Source organism: Pogonomyrmex barbatus, unplaced genomic scaffold (assembly GCF_055798465.1).
Source record: "Pogonomyrmex barbatus isolate J1 unplaced genomic scaffold, ASM5579846v1 scaffold6, whole genome shotgun sequence".
NCBI classification, from domain to species: Eukaryota; Metazoa; Arthropoda; class Insecta; order Hymenoptera; family Formicidae; genus Pogonomyrmex; species Pogonomyrmex barbatus.
This window is the reverse complement of record NW_028297160.1, coordinates 11,124,274-11,145,333: the sequence shown is the minus strand read 5'-3', so window position 1 is coordinate 11,145,333 and position 21,060 is coordinate 11,124,274. Positions and strand designations below refer to the sequence as shown.

The following is a 21,060-nucleotide window of genomic DNA, read 5'->3' as shown; positions in this document are numbered from 1 at the left end:
CAGCGATACCGGCAACGAAGATGATCGTGATTCTGATTCCGGTGGTGAATTGCGAGCCGATCGTTCGATAGGTAAGATCGCTAGATTTTTCTTCTTCATCTTTCTCTTAAGCGAAAGCTCCTCTCGTAAAGATCGCGTATCGCGATTGCTTGTCGAATCGATTGATCTGCTGTTAAATTCTTAATATAATTGTATAAAGTTCTCCCGATGAAGTGGCAAACGTTACAGTAGTATCGACGTCGTCAGGAATACCGGAAACTGAGGAACAGTCCTCGACAAGGAAGCGTACTAATAGCCTGAATGATTCCGAGGAGGGCAGTCCAGAACCGGGCTCGCAGAGTCCGACGCATACTCCTCCGTTGACACCCGCCTTGACACCGCAAAGGGAGGATACCCCGGCGCCGGAAAATCTCAGCCTACGTAAGAGTGGCAGTCCTCCGCAGACACAACAGATATTGCAACCGGTGGATCTAGTTCAACCTAGACCTAGTCCTCCGTTACCCCCTTTAGCTGTGAGTTTTGTGATTTTAGATCTTAGACCTAGATCTTACGCCTAGTGAAATAGTGGAAAACGATAAACGACGAATCGCAGAATGAATATCATGTGACAATTTTGACAATTAGGTACCTTTTTAATAATTCTGTAACTTTCTGTACTCCTGCCCCCTTCTCTCTCTCTCTCTCTCTCTCTCTCTCTCTCTCTCTCTCTCTCTCTCTCTCTCTCCTTTCCTCTTCTTTTTTTTTTATTACTGATATCGCTTCTTGTATAATTTAACATAAATAGATACTAAAATTAAATCGAGTGAAATCGTGTCACTGATTCTACAATCATAAAATGAAAAATATTTGTCATGTATAGAAAAAATATATATTTGTTTAATTCATAATGATTTCAATTTTTGTTAACAAAAAGAATTAGCTTTATCGTTTGGGAATATGTCGATTAAAAGTTTTAATTTTCTTCACAATTTTAATTATATTTAAAAGTAATAATTTATTCAAAAGTAAAGTGCAAAGATTTCATTGGATATAATGTACTCATATTCTCGTGACAATTTCGAGATATATATATATATATATATATATATATTTCTTTATTTATTTATTTATATATTCCCTCTTGCTCGAAACTTTCACGAAAATGTTGCAACAAATAAGATTCTTTTCATTAAAAGTAATAAAAGTCGCACGATATATCCATTTGCATCGCAACAATGTCGAATCGAAAAGGAGGGGCAGAACAGATTTTATATCTGTTCAAAGACGCGAAATGACGTGACAGGCTCGAGTGAGCGATAATCCTCAAAGGTGAAATATGCTCGATTGCAGACCGCGACGACAGTGCACTTCCCTTCTTACGCTTCCCTTTACGGGCCGACGGCGAGCTCGTTGGCGTATTGCTCGCCGGCTCTCTATCAGCATCAACATCATCATCATATGCCTGAGCCGCGTGAGATTCACATGCAGATGCAGATGCAGAATATTCAGCAGACTTGTGGACTGCAGCTGCAGCAGCAGCAGCAGCAGCAGCAGCAGCAGCAGCAACAACAACAACAACAACAGCAGCAGCAGCAGCAGCAGCAACAACGTTCACCAGTAGATGTTCTGCTACGTGTATTCCCCGGAAGACGTCGTGCCGATGTCGAAGCGCTCCTCCATCGTTGCAAAGGTAAGCGTTTCAGCTTTCTCGAACATGTGCTATTGATACAGATATTAGAGGGACTATTTAAATTAATCACGCGCGAAATAAAAGTTGATCTCGATAATCTTCTCTTATAATTTTCCGAAACTTGATTTATATTTCGATACAATTGCGAGAGAAAGAGAGAGAATACGGTTGTGTTTGATTGTTCGAAGGAAAAATTGATGTGTTATAAATACGTTTGTCACGAAAAGAAAGCGTGCGACTGAAAATATGTTTTTATTATTTATCTTGTTGTTTGATTACCGTACGTAACCCTCTAGTTTACTACTAGTAGATTGCTAATTTTTTTTCATTTTTATTTTGAAATATGACGATATCTTGACTTGACATTATGCGATACGTATGTCGGTTTTTATTATACATTACACGAATTTCACGAAGTCGTATATAATCAAGATCGCGCGCAGAAAAGACAAAAGACGAAAGACGAAAGAGGAAAGAGGAAAGAGGAAAGAGGAAAGAGGAAAGAGGAAAGAGAATTTGCCTATGTGTCGCAGGCGACGTGGTGTCCGCTATGGAGGTGCTGGTTTGCGAGGACAGTCTGCAGCCCAAGTCGGCGTTCTCGCCGCTGGCGGGTGCCCTGGCATCAGCCGCCGTGGCGTCCGCCGCGTCCGTCTCGGCGGCGGCGGCTTATGCGAGCCGCGCCGCGTATTGCACCACTCCGATACCGTCGACGCGGCATCGATTCCTAGCCGCGCCGTACACCGGTACCGGTTACCTGCCCACTGTCATCAAGCCGCCCAACCAGAGTCTACATGCCAATGGTACCGGTGACGCCTATCGGGAGACCAGTCCCGACGATGCCAGCGACAAGACGAGCTACTCCGAGTGACCGGACGAAAGTTACGCCACCGTCTGGTCGTATTCCTCGATCGTTCCCTAACTAGACCCGGTATCTATTTAGGGACTATACTTGGTTCGTTCGCCTAGGCCTAGGGCCTAGTTTGCCATAGGAGTGCAAAATGAAATGACACTGTTCTTGAGAGACAGCTTTGGCAGCGTCGTTTGGCAGCCAAAAGAATTTGGCCAAGACTGTCCAAGAGTTATTTCAAATTCTAACCTAACGATCACAATGATGCAACGTTATTAAAATGTCGAAAAGGTCGATCGTTTAATCGGAAAATATGCGGCACATTGGTGGTAACAACTGTCGAAGAAAGCATAGTCGACCACGGTTGACCACGGTTACTCGACCACGGTTATCGTTTATCATCGATTATCAGTATTTATCTTGTCGTATATCTCGAATATCTTCTCTCTTTGAATCGACTTTGAATTGACTTCTGAGGATTCACGTAAATTTGGCTTCTCTCACAATTCTTTCGCAATATTCTTACGCAGATTAGACGTAATCTTTTAACAATGAGAATGAAAATATTGTACAATATGTATATTTACCAAGTGAGAAAAATTCTTACTCAATTCTTTTAATCGGTTCCCAAATTATCTTCAAACTGTACGTGACGAATAAATTTAATTACGCGACGAGCCGATAAAATATCATTTTAAAAAGTGTCTCTATCCAAGTGTCGACAAGTGTCTACTCATTACCGGGGCATTACCGGGGTTTGAGAGTTGAGATATGAAAGCTCAATAACGTTGCAGCAAAGCTGTTCTACTAGACAATAAAGGGATAAAAATTGTTGTCTTGGAAAAAGAAGGTGCTGAGAGCGCTTCGACAATGACAAAATGATGAAGAGATCGAGACAATCCGCGCGTATCTGATTTTAATATTTATATATTTACCCTCGCGCGAAAGGGTGCTTAACATGGATGCTTAATCAGATGTCTGCGTTAATTATCCGTCGACTCTAAATCGTCAATGATGAATTTCGCTGTATGACGCAACACACAACGCGTACAAAAGTACATGAGAAGAGAAGCGCCAAAAGATAATTAAATTCACGGTCTCCAGAATATACTTTATACATGTGTAGATAAAGACTACGTAGACAGATATGTGTGTAGGCAACAAGTTCGACGAATATATCAGCCAAATGAAGAAGAAGGTGAGTCTGTAAATATATGACGCTATATAGCTAATTTTATCTTACATTAATCTCGAGATTTTTGCCGGAATACGTTAAACGTTATACGTGTTAATACGCGCGTACACACGTAACATATATAAATGTTTGCCTGTAAGTATAACGCTTACAAAATATCTAGATTGACCATTAGCGACTGAAGATATCATCATTCTACCGTAGTTATGATATATTACTCAAAGGAAAATGTATAAACCGCAAATACATTCAATAAATAAGATATTGATACTCTATATAGAATGTTAATTCATTCAACCCCCTGTTTTAAATGAAAAAATTCTTGGTAAAAATAATCTTAATTTCATAATTTAGAAGATTGATGCCGAAATATTTTTCTTTAATTAAAAGCTACTATCATTTTGATTCTCGTTGATCTATCTATGATATTAATTTGCGAATGCGGATATTTGATATTGAATTTTTTTATATTTTATTTTTATGAACAATTTATATATTATGGTTGACTATTTTATATATAGACTCGTAATAGTATGAAATAATCTCTTTCTTCTTACAACAATATTACTTATTAATTTTTATAATTTGTATTGCGAATGTGTGAGACGTAAATCTTTTTCGAGAATCTATCTGCGACGTAATTTCTGTTGTGGTGAAAAAAAACGAGACACACGTATAAATACGTGCGATAAAGGGCGATGACTGATTTCAAGGCTCTGAAATGATTTTCCGGCTGAATGAAAATTTCACTGCGTTCTTCGACAAACCAAAGGGAAAGGTATCGAATGACGAACATTTGCAGGTGAAGAAACGGGATACGCTACGCATGCTGTTGTATTTCACAAACCGTTTCATGGTCGATCAATCTCAAATCACGCTGCTCTACTTCGATAAATCGATCTCGGTCAATGCGAGTGGTCAATTTTGCCGCTCAATTTACGCAGATACACGGAATTGTAAAGAGAAAGTAAATTATAAAATTTTTCCCATACATATTCTCCATACATTTCTTTCGTAAGAGCTTTCGTATCGAAGAGTTTTCAGTTATTTCATATCTCAATCCTAAACCTCAATCCTTCTGCGCTATATTATACTTAGTTTCATACGCGCGCGCGCGCGTATGTGTGTGTGTGTGTGTGTGTGTGTGTGTGTGTGTGTGTGTAGAGCATATAGCAAACTTTCTCCCTATTTTGTATATATGTGTATGTATCTATATCTGCGTGTACACAATATAAGAGAAACGTTTTACGTCTAAGACAAATTCGATTACAAAATTGTTCATACATCTTTAAGAAGATGATACACATGGGTATCAAATTAAAAATAAATCCGCTCGATCAACGATCGAATTAATCTTTCTTGGATGATTCGGGCGATCGAAAAAGATGACCCTCGTCGCATATACTTGGCAGACAATTACGTCGGTCGGACGTCGGATGGGTACACGTACACGTACAGTGTATCGATGGAATACCGATAATCGGCTGGCCTCTACAAGGCGCATATCCGATAGGTCGATGCCTGAACACGCGCCCGGCGTTAATACACCCGACAATTTGTGCCCGCGTGCGCGACGCACACGGGCATTATAATGCCCGTTATTATTATTTACGAGGCATGGCCGCTTGGTTTTCCAGGGGCGGCAATATATAGACACCCCGCGGAGTTTCTTCTTTTAGCTACTGGTTACCATCTATAATGGAGTATAATAGCACCCTCCTCTCTTCTCACTCTCCTTGTCTTTACCTCTGCCGCGACCGGGGTGCGCTTTAATCCGCAGTCAGAGAATGCAACAATCCCCCTTTTTCTTCGCTTCTCGCGTCTGCCGACCGAGGAATTTTAAACCACTGAGCAGGGAAGGGGGTTGGTAGAGCTGGAAACCGATCCGGTTGTTGCGAAAAGGGGAGCTTGAGCACTGAACGATGAAAGTAAAGTAATTTAAGATTCTCTGAAGAGCGAAAGATCGAGGTGGTGAGATTGTTCTCGTCGAATTGTGCTCGTGTCGATGTTGATCGGCTTTAAAATCGGCTTTTAGTCATTAGTTTTTCTTAATCTTGTCGCGAGCTCGTCGCTTTCGCAAACTCCGAAACGTTAAAATCTGAAAAACAGTTAGTGAAACAATTAATCACAATTATCTTCTAACTCCTCGTTAACCTTGTGATTTGCAGAAAAATTTGCTTCTATTTTATCAGAATAATTTATAATTTCTAAAATAATATGTGAAATAATATAAAATGATATAAAAATTATGTAATTTTGTATATATGTGTACACATATCTCTATGTATATTTTCACAAGATGAGAGATTTATTGTATAATTTTCTTTGTTTTTTCACAAAATAAAATACAATTGAGTAATATAATAATATTGAATAGAAAAGAGTATATTTTTTAAATTTAAATTAAGAAAAGTTTAATCGTTAAATGTGCATGCATCGAATGGGAAAAATGCTTAATGCTCGAGTACAATTGAAGAACGCTTGTATTGGATAAGAAAGTGTTTTGTCAATTTAAATCGGATGATGAAAAGATAATGTTAAATCTTACAGCGAGCAACTAGTCGAGCAGCGAGTAATTAGTCGATTCGATCGTCGAAAGACGACACGACGCGTTACATAATACCAATAATACCAATAAGGATTTTTACTTACATACGACTACTTTTTCCTTTCCGTATCTTCCTCTCCTTTCTTTTTTCATTGGCTAACGAATTTTCGTCCTCGACGAAGCTATAGCTAACCGAAGAATAACGAGTCAGATGGCTTTTAACATTTTTTCGACTTCCATCAATATTTGTTCTCTCGCTCGCTATTTCTCTTCGTCTTCTTCTCCGTATGGGAACCGAGACAAGTTCTCCCGCCTCATGTGGGGTAGCACCCACACGTGTGTTTCGTAGCTACACATCAATCTGCTTAAATATACATACATACGAAATGCATGGAAGCCAATCGAAGAGAGATCTTTTGGGTCGCGCGCGGAAGAGAGAATAAAGTGTTGCCGAACGTCAGCAAACATGGCGCCGTGTTTGCTCGTCCCGGGAAACGATCGTTCTCCACGGTACCACTGATCTATGTGCAAGTACATATGTGTGCGTGATTTAATGTATAAGAAGGATGATACCGTGCGCGCGCGCGCGGATATCTTTTCTGCTGGGTAATCCTACTTGGTAATATTCTAGGTAATACTCTAAAATAAATTATTTCTCGATAATTTTGTTTCAGAATAATGCAAAGAAACACAAATTGTTGGCTTGTTAATTATGAAATTTTTTTCTTTTCGTTTTATAGGCTTTACCGAACGTAATAATTAGCACAGGTCGTTTATCATAGATGAGAGACCTGAAGAAAAACATGGATCATGAACCATGCTTCGGTATTTATAAAAATACTGTACTTTCATTTTTCTATCGAAAATCTCTCGTTTCTCAATCATTTGTTATCTTGTGTGGCATAGGGCAAAATCAGTCGGGAGAAGAGAGAACGAAGTAATAGAGTCTGGGGATCGCGTCGGGACGAATCAAAGCCCCCTTCCTCTGGGAGGGAACGTCGCGAAACAATTCCGAACTGAATAATATTAGTATCTAACAATAGACGTGCTAAATTGAAATACAGAGAGCACCATGCTGTTTCGCGTGCCGCGCCTCGCCTCGTCATATCGCACCGCACCGCACCGCACCGCATTCTCCGCGCCATGCCATTATAAACGTTCGTTCCCCTACGTGTAGGTGTATCGTGTACGCGCGCATGCACGTGCATCAGTGTCGAGGTGCACGTAGATGAAGGACGTAGCGGCTGTGCACCCTCTCGCGTCCGGGTGTTGGTTCTCCGTGACGATGCTGAGGATCACGGTTGCAGGCTGCAATACGAAGCTGCACAAGGCGAGAAATAGAATGCAAATGAAATATTAATTAAATCTAGGAAAATTTGTCTCTTTCTCTCTCTCTCTCTCTCTCTCTCTCTCTCTCTCTCTCTCTCTCTCTCTCTCTCTCTCTCTCTCTCTCTCTCTCTCTCTCTCTCCCCCCCTCCCTCCCCTCTCTCTATCTATCTATCTATCTATCTACCCGACCGGCAAGCGTTTCTCGCGACGAGTATGATCCTTTCCGTTTCTCGTACACACTATCCAATCTCCTTAACCATTATTACGTACGTCATGGAAAATCGTATATTACATGGAAAATTTGTCTATATCTTGTTTTTGCAACAAAATTATGTACAATATGTATTTTGATATTACGCGAGTATAATGAATCCATATGCATGCAAATTATTCCTGTTATCAAACAAGTTGGTTTCCTCAACTCTCTCTCTCTCTCTCTCTCTCTCTCTCTCTCTCTCTCTCTCTCTCTCTCTCTCTCTCTCTTTCTCGTTCTCGTTCTCATTTGTTCCATTCCTATAATTTTCATTATTTCTCTCCTCCGACTTTCCTCCAACATCCAACATCCGTTTCACATCCTTTAGAAACAGCTCGAGCACCCCTTGCCATAGTCCGCTATTTCCTAGTATACGTGTATCGCTCGCTTCGCTCGCGACAATGGCATCAGGCATCGAATTCACTCTATAGCTCGGACATATTCCATTAATTACTTTCACTTTGCGTCAATGGCATTTCCATTTCAATGATCGTCTCGCCCTGCCCTCATACCCGACGTCGACGGTTCCACCGCGAACATCGCTACCTCGATCCCCCAAGCCATTTCCCCCTCCCCTCCATTCCAAACGGATTCCATCGCCACCCGCTCATTGAAATACGTTTCGTATCGTAGACGGAATACAACGTGCGTACCCTGTAATTGTTGGCACCAAGTCGCCAGAAGCTGAAGCCATTCGCGAGTTCGACGAGGAATCTCAACTCCACAGCGAAAATTCAGTTGTAGCTATCCCCTCTTCCACCTCTCTTCCACCTCTTCCTTTTTAAATATTTTATATAATATGGAAATTTTCTGAGATATTTTGCGAAAAGTACATTATATATGTGTGAGTACATTAAACGAGTATACAATATACGAGTTAACAATATAAATACAAATCTTTAATCCCTTTTCTAATTTTTTTCTTTATTCTCTTGTTCTTTTTTCTCTTATAATTTATATCATTCATATTGATATAAGCATAACGTTAAATGTATTGCTTGACTTAATGTCACTATACCGTGACATGTTATCCCTAAAAAGGGATCTTGTTTTTGAAATAGAATATCGATTGAAATTTATGAGATAAATATTTGCTCGAAAAAACTGCAGATCTGCCATCCTTGGGAGATTAATTATGTATTTATACGTATTCGCGCGCAAATTTAAAGTGGACGATAACTGCGAATCGGCCTGCATGCCGATGGCAGAACTTATTTTTCACGTCACGGCGAGTTGAGTAATCTTTTACAAAACATCGGGACGAAATAATACGCAATATTTGCCGAGTAATCCGGACTCGGTGCAGGTACATGCGAATGTGTAAGCCCATATACACGGGAATTTTACCTGCGCGCGCGGCTTCTACCGCGTGTCACTATGTTTGCCCATCCATTATAGCTACAATAACAAGGAGCGTCCACTCCATCAGCTTCTTTCTATGCCTCCCACGCCTCTTTCATCCGTCAGTACTTGCAACAGTCCTCGGAGAGATCACTATGCATATATATATATATATATATATTATACGTAATGTTGACCTTATTCTCTTCTTAAGCAACGTCCATTGGGCGTCTTCATTCGTTTTAAGAGCCTCGAGCAATTTCGTATGGAGCATGGATATCTCCCAAATAAATAATGTATAAAATACATTAGAGTATCTCATCGTTGTCATTGTCGACAAATTTTAATCAATCGAATGCGCGATTGAGTCTGCATTTACGGTACGAGGTACTCGTCAATTTTACTTCACTCATTGATGCGTTAATATGTATAATAGCATAATATTAAAACATCCGCATATGTTACGTACATCCGTATATTTTACTCCAAAATTCTCTCTCTCTCTCTCTCTCTCTCTCTCTCTCTCTCTCTCTCTCTCTCTCTCTCTCTCCTCTCCCTCCCCCCCCCTTTTGCGTGCGCGCGCGACACGCATAAATACATTAATACAGTTGCAATCGTATAAATATTGGAAGAAAGCAGAATTATAAAATTATGTTAATTTTATTATAATATGTCAATCGTCAAGCTCCTTAGATATGTCGATTCTATATTCCTCTCCTCCTTTTATAGATTACGTGATCTCGGAATCGCTTGGAATACTTTTGCAATGACAATGTTCGTCCTCGATACCAAAGATATTGAATACCGTTTCACATGCTCACCACGTAGCCAACCCACAGAGAATCGGGATAGTCCTGCAACTTCTCCTTTATCACACAGGCTCCATCGTGACCTTATACCATCCGAGTTTTCAGGACGCACCCTTACCACGTATCTCCCTCCTTCACCCCGTGCTCTCTATTATTCGACGATATTAAAATTGTCTTCTATAATCGAGGGTGACGGTGGCGTTGGTGGCTTGAATAATTCGCAGTCACTTCCTTAAGGTTTGATTCACGTTATGGGGATGGTCACGTCCCGTTCATGCGCCACTTGCAAACTATATATAGGACCTCTTTCTCTCGCGAATACTCTTCAACTCTAAACTTTTGTGTGATGTATATATTCAAAAAAATATTCTATAATGCGAAATATACATCTTCGCATCTTTAATTATATACATAATAAGACATAAATTTTTGGAAATTTTTCTGCTCGGATAAATTAACAATTATAAAAGAAATAAAATCGAGAGAGATTAATTCTTAATTAATAACATTGAAATGATTATGTTTAAACTCTTTAATTTTTAAAAAATACGCACCAGTTGAAAAACTATACGTTGAAATACAGTTCCTAAGAGGGATCGTGCGATTACGTCAATCCACGTTCCTACCATGCACATGTATTAATTCGGGATTACGCTCCGACCCCGTGCGACCAAATATGTCGATTCACGAATCGGGCAATTTAATTTAATTTTTCGCCCCTCACCTCTCTGTTTTTCTTCTTCGTCGCCACCGCGCCCCTCTCGCGATCTCTTCTTCCGAAGGCTTCGTAACCCTCGAGTCGTTGTCAATTGCAGGTCGACACCTTTGCCCCGTCGCGTGCGCCTAATCGCTTTAGAATTAACTGCACCCCTGCGCGCTTTCGAGGGGTGGTTTTCGATATTCGGGGATGACAGAGACGCACGGGTCAGCAACGCATCCGATGATTATAATTTTTAACACTTTTCATTTTGTATTCTTCATGTTTTATAATTGTCGCTTCGTGGATCTTTCTGCAATGATTCATGCGTGCAAACAATCGCATTATAAACGTTACGCTCATAAAAAGTTAAAATGATTTTCTTTTTATATAATAACATTGCATCAAGTGTGAATCATCTCGTGTAAACCAACTCTATATTTAAAAGTTAAATAATTAAAATTTCTGCAAAATTAGAAAAACTGAAACAAAGTACAATGTTTAGACAAGAAGACTATTCTATTAAGAAAAAAAAAAATATATACACACACACACACACACACACACACACACACACATATTTGTTTTATTTACTTCTCATGAAATTTTGACGCGCTTTTATATAGTCATGGTCATATTTATCACGCGACAATGCAAAAGCAGAAACTGGGTTATGCTCTCGATCGTTCCAACGAAATAACAAAAAAAGAACGACAATGATGCCTAGCCAGCCAACCAGCCAGCCAGCCAGCCAGCCAGCCAGTCAGTGCCGAATTTGCACGGCTGCCATTTGGTACAATTTTTTCGACGAAGTTAATGTTAATCAGTGGCAGACGTGACGTGGATCGAGAGTACTCGACTGGATTTCATGTCCGGCCGCTGCCAGGCCTGCCTGGTGTGTGCGCCTGGTGAGCGTTGCGTATGCCATAAACGCGCTGCCATAAGTACTTTGGCGATATACACCGATTATACTCGCGATGACTCGTCCATTACAACGGGCTAGCGCGATCTCGCGATCGCGCGATCGCGTTCTGTGGCCACTCGTGTGCCCGGCAAATACACCAAATATACAAGCAAATGCACATACACACAGACAATTATACTACACGTACGCACATGTGTGTTATTTCGTAAATTATTTCGCATCGTTCATTTCAGAGCCAATGTCACATGCCACGACAGAGTGATATAAAAGTTCCCTACTTTTTCAGGCTAGCCGTTTTGTTATGTTTCGTTATGAAAATCGGCCAAACGACGGAAAGATACTGATGAAAAATGTTTGGAAATTTCGTTTCCTCCTATTTTTCAAAGAGTTAATAGACGAGGTCATATCGTCTCTCTCTCTCTCTCTCTCTCTCTCTCTCTCTCTCTCTCTCTCTCTCTCTCTGCAATTCAGCGAAATAAAAAGATACGTGTCAAATATCTGAAAGGTCATAATGCTAAAGCTAAAAGCTTAGGAAAAATTACCGCTATTAATTTATAAATATATATAAATAAAAACTGATAATGATAGAAACGATCCTATATCATACAATATCAGTATGATATCAGTATTCCCTTCTCCGATTATAAAAATACGCCTTCTTTTATCCTTTAGTTTTGGCCCTTATCTTTAATGTGTGATCAAAAATCAAGAAACGAACATTTTTTTGTGATGTAGTCGACCGCGGCAGATAAACGCATTCATGCGGTCGAGGGTTGCCGCGGGTGAATCTCCGTTCGTAACGATTCTAGCGGATAACAAGAGAGATCGTTGCACAATGAGACCCGCATAAGAGGCATTAGAAATGCGTGTGTACACGTCTTGAGTTTCTATGTACTCGCCAGTGGTTTTCACGATGTCGGTAGCACGTATATCTCGTATCTCGAAGTACTCGGGACATTGCATCGCGTACGTTTTGCGCGCGATATTGTCCAACTCTTGATCTCTTCAAACATGTGAAAAGTGTCAATAGAGAGAGAGAGAGAGAGAGAGAGAGAGAGAGAGAGAGAGAGACATAACGAACTCTGTTAACTTAATCAATTAAGCACCAACTGTTTACTAAATAGTTTTCTGCGACACAAACGTCGCATGTCGATCCCGACAAAATGTTTCGACGAGCATTTTGTGCAAAAATATATGTATATTTCGAAATATTACGTACATATAAGAGGAGATAAAATATAAATATATATATATATATATATATATATATATATATATATATATATCACTTCTATACATAAATAATAAAATAGATTAAAAAATGAAATTACTGGAGAAATTATATATACATGTGCGTATACGCGCACACACACATACGCACGGCAGATTTAAAACTATAACTAATAATAAAATATAAAGTACTTTTTCAATATGTTTATCAGACATCATGGCGATATTTTATTTGTAAAATGACGAAAACGACACTGTCAATTGACGACGCATTCAAAAAAGGAAAGAGAAAAAAACAGCACCTTTCGAGACCACTCTTTACATAGAATTGCGCTCGTGCGTTCTTTCACATTTGTACGTACATTTTTACCAGGCCGCGCAAAATGCACACGCGCTCTCGCACGTCTCTCTACTTTAGTACCGCACTCTAGAACCGTTTATCCGGCCGCGTTTTATGCACGGCACGGCTGTATATAAGTATAATAAGTAAGAACGTTCGAGGAGCCATTGTGCCCGATTGTTTTCGATCGGCCTCGTCGTTTTCGATTCGAGATGTATCGGCGGGGTGCCCGCCACGGGGCGTACACACGCGCTCGGACACACGCGTGCGTGCCTCCTTCCCTATCTCCCTTCTTCTTCTTCCTCTCTCCTGCTCTCGGATCTCACATACACACTTTTCTCTTCCCCTTCTTTTTTTTCCGTTATTTCCGCAAAAGTCTCTTAAATACTCTTTTATGGCGGGCGGAGAAAGAAACTCAGCGGGAATTCCTCGGAAGCCAATCGGGAGCTGGATACTCACACGGTCACACAGTAATATAGTGCCTGCGTGCTCACCACCCGTGCACGAGTGCCGAGCACTTACCGAGTAGGTCTTCTTCTAGGAGGTCGCTCGGTCGAAGACGGCACTTGGGGCATTCCGCCGTGGCTTTCCGGCCGATCGAGCAGTCGTGTTTCATAAGTATATAAGTATTATGTCGAGTCGTTATACAATATACTCTTGATCGCTCGATATCGTTTATATGATCGCTTATTCGATCCTCCAATCCTTCGATCTATCTGGCTCGTGGAGGGAGTTCATCGATCTCGCTCGAAAGCGACTCCGTTCTATTGGAGATACGATCCCTCGATCCCTCTTGATCCTCCTAGATCGCACTTTACGCTTGCGATTCTTCTCGTGATTCTTCTCTCTTTCTTATTTTCACGTCTGTTGTTTATCTTTTCGGGATAGCAATGTCAATCGCTTTTAATATTCTAATGTAAGAGAGAGGTACTCGCTTATCGCTAGAATTACGACCGAGGTGAATGAACTTATTTAATGGATTCCCTACATTTCCTCAACTCTAAAGAATGCAACAGAAATAACATTTTTTTATTTTTTATAAAATATTAATTATTATCATTTCAAGTTCTGATTCACGATTCGCTTTAATTGCAAAAGTGTAAGAAGGTAAAAAAGTTTTTATAACGGAAAAAAGCAATTATTATAAGCGTCCAAATCTTACATAAACCTCTCAATCCGGAATCGAGCGTTTCAATCGCACAATTCATACACAATCGATCGAGTACACGGACGATTTCGAAAAACCGTCGCCAACCAAAGGAAATCGCATGTCGTAGAATATAATAATATTATCATAAGATGGCGATAAAGAACGGGATGGTAAAAGAAAGAATCTATATAATCTAACGGCGTGGGGGCGCGGTGCCATTTTTTTCCCTCTTCGGCGCGATGCGCAAGCACGATATGGGTGGGCAACGCTGTCACGTTGCACCACCCCAGGATGCATTACTAAACGTAGAAGCTACGTAGAAGATATAACGAGAGACTACTGTGTGTGCTGAGAGAGAGAAAGAGAGAGAGAGAGAGTGTGTGTGTGTGTGTGTGTGTGTGTGTGTGTGTGTGTGTGTGTGTGTGTGTGTGTGTGCGTGCGTGTGCGTGTGCGAGCGCACAGTATACATGTACACAGGCGACGCATAGTCTTGGGTATGGTACTCGTCGTGTCACCGGTACGCGGGCATTACGGGCCGCCGTTTCTACGGCTGTTATTATCACCGGTGAAATCTTAAATGCGTCTGCCGGATATTGCCTCTTCGGTCGAGCCGATAAAAATTTCCATGCAAATTATCGTCAGTTACGCCCACTACTTGCCGCCTCCTTATTCGCGAGATCTACCGTCTATATGTAGCGTCGCTTGAGAATCGCGCATCGGCGATGCACACGCGTTGATTTAAATTCAGCTGCTAGATTAGGGCAAACTAGATTTAAAAGTTAGATTTAAAACATTTTTAAAGAAAATTCTATTTTATATATAAACCTTTGGAAATTTAAATGTCTTCTATCTGGAAAGAAGTAAATTTGTTGAAAGTTAGTAAATTCCAAAACATAGTGAAAGAAATGATAAGAAAAGGTATAACAAGTAAGAATATGTTAGACCAACATGTCTTGTCAATTGTCAAGATTAATAATTAATAGATAAGTCAATAACAGTATATTAGTATATTGATATTATATGAGAATATTAGTATATTAATTTTATTTTATGTATGTGAAACGTGATTACGAATGTTCTTGGGTATTTGAAAAACTGAGAGTAAGAGGAAGTACATCTAACTGAGAGTAAGAGGAAGTACAGCTAACATAACGTGATTGGGTTAATACTATATCGCCATGAAACACTGTCGTGATAAATTAGCGAAGATTTTTATAACCCGTTGGACCATTCATTGATGTCGAACGGCGAAATTTCGAATCGGCTTAAACTATAATAGAATGTCATTATTCGATCGTTATGTACGTATATATTCTATTATGTGGAGGTTATACCTTGTACATGGCCGGCAACGGCCAATCAGCCGAGTCGCCCATTGTTTCCAACAAACACGCGAATGGGGTGTACCCCTAATCCTTGCCGGCTATCCAAAATCCATGATCGAAATATATCTCCTCTGTCAAACGCATGCGTACCTAGATCTGGCTACCCTTTCGTCCAACAAGGATTTTTACGGCTTTCGATCCTGTCAGGATGAAGGACGTGTCGCATGCGGACTTGCCATCAGGATCTTTATTGCGCCCGTAACCGCATTTCGAGTCGCGGAATAAATCAATCGTAATCGCGCTCACACGTAATCACACATTTAAATTGTCGATCCCACAGAAACGCGAGATATTTTAATATTTTCATTCTTACGTTTTCATATTCATCTTGATTCATTATTACACATTGATCGTCAATCGTCCAGGTTTCTAAATTATTAATAATATGATTTCCAAACGAACGTCCCAAGTATAAAATTATTCGTATTAATGCGGTTTATGATCAATTGTAATATTACTAAATAGTGGTGGCTTTTTTCTAAATGTTTAAACGTACAATATTATATCGATATTATATCGATTTTGAAATTATAAACTGTTTTAAAAATCTCGACTTTTGGTTGTTTGAAATGTTTTATTTTTGTATCGATTCTTTCTTTCTCTAAGATAATTAAAATAATTTAAAATAATTTTATGAATCTTAGAGAATATTAATCTAAGAATCTTCTTTCATTCCTGAGAGCTCTTCTGGGCACATTTACGAAAGTTTAAATAACCAAACTGTTTATTTTAAACTTATGGAACAAGTTCTATTTCGAGATGAAAATTTAGAAAAAATTTTGGACTTGTATCATTTTCGAAATAAATAATATATTTCATGTTTCGATACCGATATTGGATAATAGTTACAAAAAAAGTTAATATAACGTTTTCAATAATAAATTCTTTCCAACATCCACGATCCACATTTGACTCGTGCAGGCTTATGTAAGATTCATGAATCGAATTCGAAGATTAAATCGGAGCTGCTCGAAAATCGAATTCGTAAACGATCTATCGGCCGACGAGACGTTATTAATCGCGGTTAGGGACGTCGTAGGGATCGGCGGCGCGTCCTTACGGCGCTTCACGGTTGAATTTTCGCTTTTCAACCCCCTCAACGATCACGCAGGGTCACGTGCTGGCGATGGGAGACTATCGTCCCCGCGGCCGGTAACGTGGGATTAACCCAGCCAATAATTCCGCGGGGTCGAATTTGTTTGATATACTATATCCATTGTGCGATCCACAGAAAGAGGCTTCCCACTCTCTATTGTGGCCGCTAGAAACTCGAATGGGACTGGGGAAACTACGACTAAGAGAAGGAGATGTATGTCGGGAAGGAAGGAAAAGGACGGTGCGAGGCCAGCGGAAGGGTGGTTTCACCAGACTCACAAGTGGCAGCTTTTAATCTCTTCCAGGAATAAACTCGACTTGGTCCGCTGAATTGTGCCTCGTTACCAACGGTTTAATTGCTTGTTAATGGACAATTCGAGTGTTTCGCGGTCAAATACATCGATGACCGTAGCAAGCGAGATATATAAAGGTAATAGCTTCGTCGTCTTGCTCTTGATAACTTGTTCCATTTTCCTATGATTCGTACGCTGATAAGAAAATATGCGTGTGTTTGTTTAATTTAAAAAAAATTTGAAATAATTTCCTCACGATTTATAAAAAAACTTTTGCTTTTATATTCTATTCTACGAAAGATGTGCATATAGATGAGAGATTGAAAATAAGCGAACCTCTTGCAAGAGCTGTGTTTACGCTGCGTTTAATAACATTTGTATCACGAAATGTGCATATTTGTAGAGATAAGATCTCTCAACTGAAAGATGCATCTAACACGATGGCATTAAATAAAGGAACAAACATGCGGTGGGCGGCCGGTGCTAATTGGCCGATCAATCTTCATTAGAAAACGGCTTAATTACAGTACAAGCTCTTTCCGTCCTTGGGGCTCGCGCGCACCGCGCCATGCCGTCTCCACCCCTCGCCTCTTTCTTCGGCACCGGAAAGTTTAATAATTCCGAAACCTTCGCGAGGTATAAATCACAGAAGGTCCTCCTCGCACTACCGCCATCCTCTCCTCCCCACCTCTCTGTGCCGTTACGACCATAATTTGAAAAACTTTAGAGGGAACAAAAGTGAGGACTTTTGTTCCAAGTTTTAGTTCTCTCTGTTCCCGCATATCTCTCTTCCCTCCCCCCCTCTCTCTCTCTCTCTCTCTCTCTCTCTCTCTCTCTCTCTCCTCTCTTCCTTCCCCTCGCCCTTCTCATCTTTCCTCTCCTCACCAAGGGTTCTGTTTGCGGAGCGACGCCCCGACAATGTTTTGTTCGCTTTGTCTCTCTTCCTGTTAGGTATATAATGCCGTAACTGCCTGGACCATCTCTCCTCTCGCGTAGCCTCCTTCTCCTCTCTGTCTTCAACCACCAAAAGGTTGAGACCTCTTCAACCCTCTCTTCTCCCCTCCATTCCCCTTCTCTGCTACTCTTCTCCGCCGTATATTCTTCCTTCTTCCTCGAATATAACGCGTTCGCGAGTAAACGCGCTCGCGGGTCAAAAGTATGCGAGAACGCGAAATGTTGAGAGATTTGCAGCCTTTTGTGGTAGAAGCGACAAGCGATGAATGTGGCACGAAGCTGCCCATATAAGAGACAACAAAGTTCGAAGTAACGAACAGTTTCTTTTAAATTCTTTTTTTCACACGGCTACGCGAATCATCCACGCGATTGGCTACGGGCTATAAGTTATCAAAACCTAATAAGGCTTATTTAGATCATACAAGTATTTAAAGTTCAGTCATACGCTGTGTGAGTTTCGAAATCTTACATTTTGGAATTAACTCTATGCAAGGATTGTGCGTTCAATGCATTGTGCGAACGAAAGACAGGGAGGGTGAGAGAGAAGGGGGGGGGGTTTTTTTTCACACATTTTCTCGTAAGTTTCCAAATGTCGAAGATTAATTGAGAGAAACGGGAATAAGTTAAATTTGAAAAATTTTTTTCGTATCTGTCGTTTTGTCATAAAATTAAGAGATCGTCTCTTATCTTTTATGAGAAAAAGCAGATCATTCATCTGAGCAATCCAGCAAGCAGTGGTAGTTTCCGACTTGTCGCTGGCGCTATTACGTCAGTTTTTTCTCCGGTGGCAGGTGTACACACGGTATAAAGGGGATGTTAAACGTCACGCGAATTATAGGAAGCAAGAAGGAAGAAGAAAGGGAGGGACGTGGTGGAGCCTGATGACATGTACGGGAAGACACGTAAAATAGAGAACGTCGATCTCTCATTTTAGCCGCGGACCGTAGGAAGAGACACGTAGAATGGACGTTGTCGATATTCACTTTTCACGAACGACACGTACGTATAAGTTACGGTGATGTGAGGCGGATCCATTAGACTATGCAATTGTCCACGTACCGCGGCATTGTCAGCCGCCATGGAGATTTCTATTCAGAAATCGCGGAAGTCCCCGGGGCGCATTGACGAGAGATGGAGGATGATCGAGGACCGCTCTTGTTGCGAGAAGGAAAGAGATACGGTGAAAAGAGAGGAATACGCGCGATGGGAGGACAGCGAGGAACAGCGAGGAACAGCGAGAAAGGAAGAGAGGAAGAGAAAAAGAGTCAGAGAGTAAGGGAGGAAACCAACGGCGCGGTTGGTAGGAAACAGTACAACTCCATTTATTAGAATCATTCCCATCCGACGTGTCACATCGCGTTTATTAGAGACGAGAGAGAGAGAGATAACCAGAGAGATTTTTATACGTCGGTTGCTCAAGTCTACATATTTAATGTCTATGTATATTGAATACGTATGATGTCTTGATATGTACGATATATGAAAGAGAATCAAATTATAATCACGCGAATGAAACGTTTTCAAAGAGTTTCTTGTCTGCTTTAGATTATAGATATCATTCGTTCAGATTCAAAGGCATTCTTAAGTAATAATGGACATGAAAGTGCGTCTTGTAGAAATCCTATGCAAATAATCGCGATTTATCGGAATCTTTCCTTTGATATATTTATTATTAGCATCGATGCTTTCCTTTACTTCAGATATATCGCTTAGCCTTCTATAAAAAATAATAGCGATAATATTGAGAAAGATAAACATGCAGAAGTTTGAGATATTAACAATTTCTCGTTAGCGATGTAGCTGTGCAATGTCCAATTTTAATAATAGATGGATATTAATTTTTTGCTTTTTGACGTTCAATTAATTTGTTGCAAACAATTCTATTTTAAGTGTTATGAAATTTTGATACATATATATCCAGCAAGTACTATATATTGTACTTATTTTTACAAAGAAAATCAAAATGTCATCATATTAGATATATTCAAGATATATTCATTTATATCTCAATTTCGCACATTTCTCTTAATATCTGAAAAAAAGTATCCCGAACTTTGTCCATTAATAGTCTCTACAATGCCTTCCATTCTTTTGTATTCGTACGAATTGTACTCTGTCATCTCTATAAAAAGTTTCCGTCCAAAACGATCGTATATCTTAAATGTTTAGTCCATTTTAAAAAATATATATCAACGTATCTTATTACGATAGCGCACACGTGCGCGATTATGTCTTTTAAAGTATACAAGTATTTCTGCAAATTGAAAAAATAATGATACGAGCTGCTGTATCGAGATTTTTTTTTCTTAAACCAGAAAACCCAACAAATTCGAAGCAAAATCGAAGGAACATCGGACAAGTGTATTACATTCCGTGTCTTATGTTCTTTTCACAAATATCGATATCGTGTGTGCCGATATATCGTATGTGGCGTTCGATAAGAAACGAATAAAAGTATCGTTATCCTCGTTATTAGATACCAAGATTCTTATTCGACAGATTCTTACTCGACAGTTAAAGGCAAACGCAACCTCGATCCCGAATGAAACTATGTGCATCGCGGAGCAGAGAAAAAGAGAGAAATAAAGAAGAGGTGAGGGAAGAGAAAAACTCCGACGAGAAAGGAAGAAAAATCTCGGATTTCCTCGAGGCGGTCGTTGTTCTCCGCGGCTGCGACTACCGTTGTCTTTCAAGCTCTCGAGTTTCCACCCGGTCGTCGTTCTCACCACGCCCATCAATTTGCCTTGCGCTACAAACTTTGCGATCGATTATACCCCGATTACGGTGTAACGAGATATCGCGCGGTTTCCGAATGCGGTGGCACACACGACACACTGACCCCCCCCCCCCCCTCTCCCATTGTCGGACACGGGCACCGTCCTTCTCCTCTCTGTGGCTCGCCGCGCGTGTGCGTGGATAAGGTTTATTTCGTACGCGACGTACGTGCGCACGCGCGCGCGCGCGCGCGTGTGTGTGTGTACATGTGTACATGTATATAAA

The 21,060-nt window shown here is 40.4% G+C and overlaps 1 protein-coding gene across 1 annotated transcript in view; it reads left to right on the top strand.

Annotated features, from left to right (window-relative positions):
* LOC105422054 (doublesex-Mab related 99B) overlaps nucleotides 1–3,986 on the top strand; it is a 4,255-nt gene extending 269 nt beyond the window's left edge. Inside the window, exons 2-5 of the mRNA XM_089082545.1 lie at nucleotides 1–71; nucleotides 214–512; nucleotides 1,330–1,669; nucleotides 2,203–3,986. The exon at nucleotides 1–71 is cut by the window's left edge and continues 128 nt beyond it. Of these exons, the coding sequence (XP_088938671.1) occupies nucleotides 1–71; nucleotides 214–512; nucleotides 1,330–1,669; nucleotides 2,203–2,537 (1,045 nt within the window). The 3' untranslated portion in view covers nucleotides 2,538–3,986. The remainder of the gene's footprint in view (nucleotides 72–213; nucleotides 513–1,329; nucleotides 1,670–2,202) is intronic.
* The last annotated feature ends 17,074 nt before the right edge of the window (nucleotides 3,987–21,060 follow it).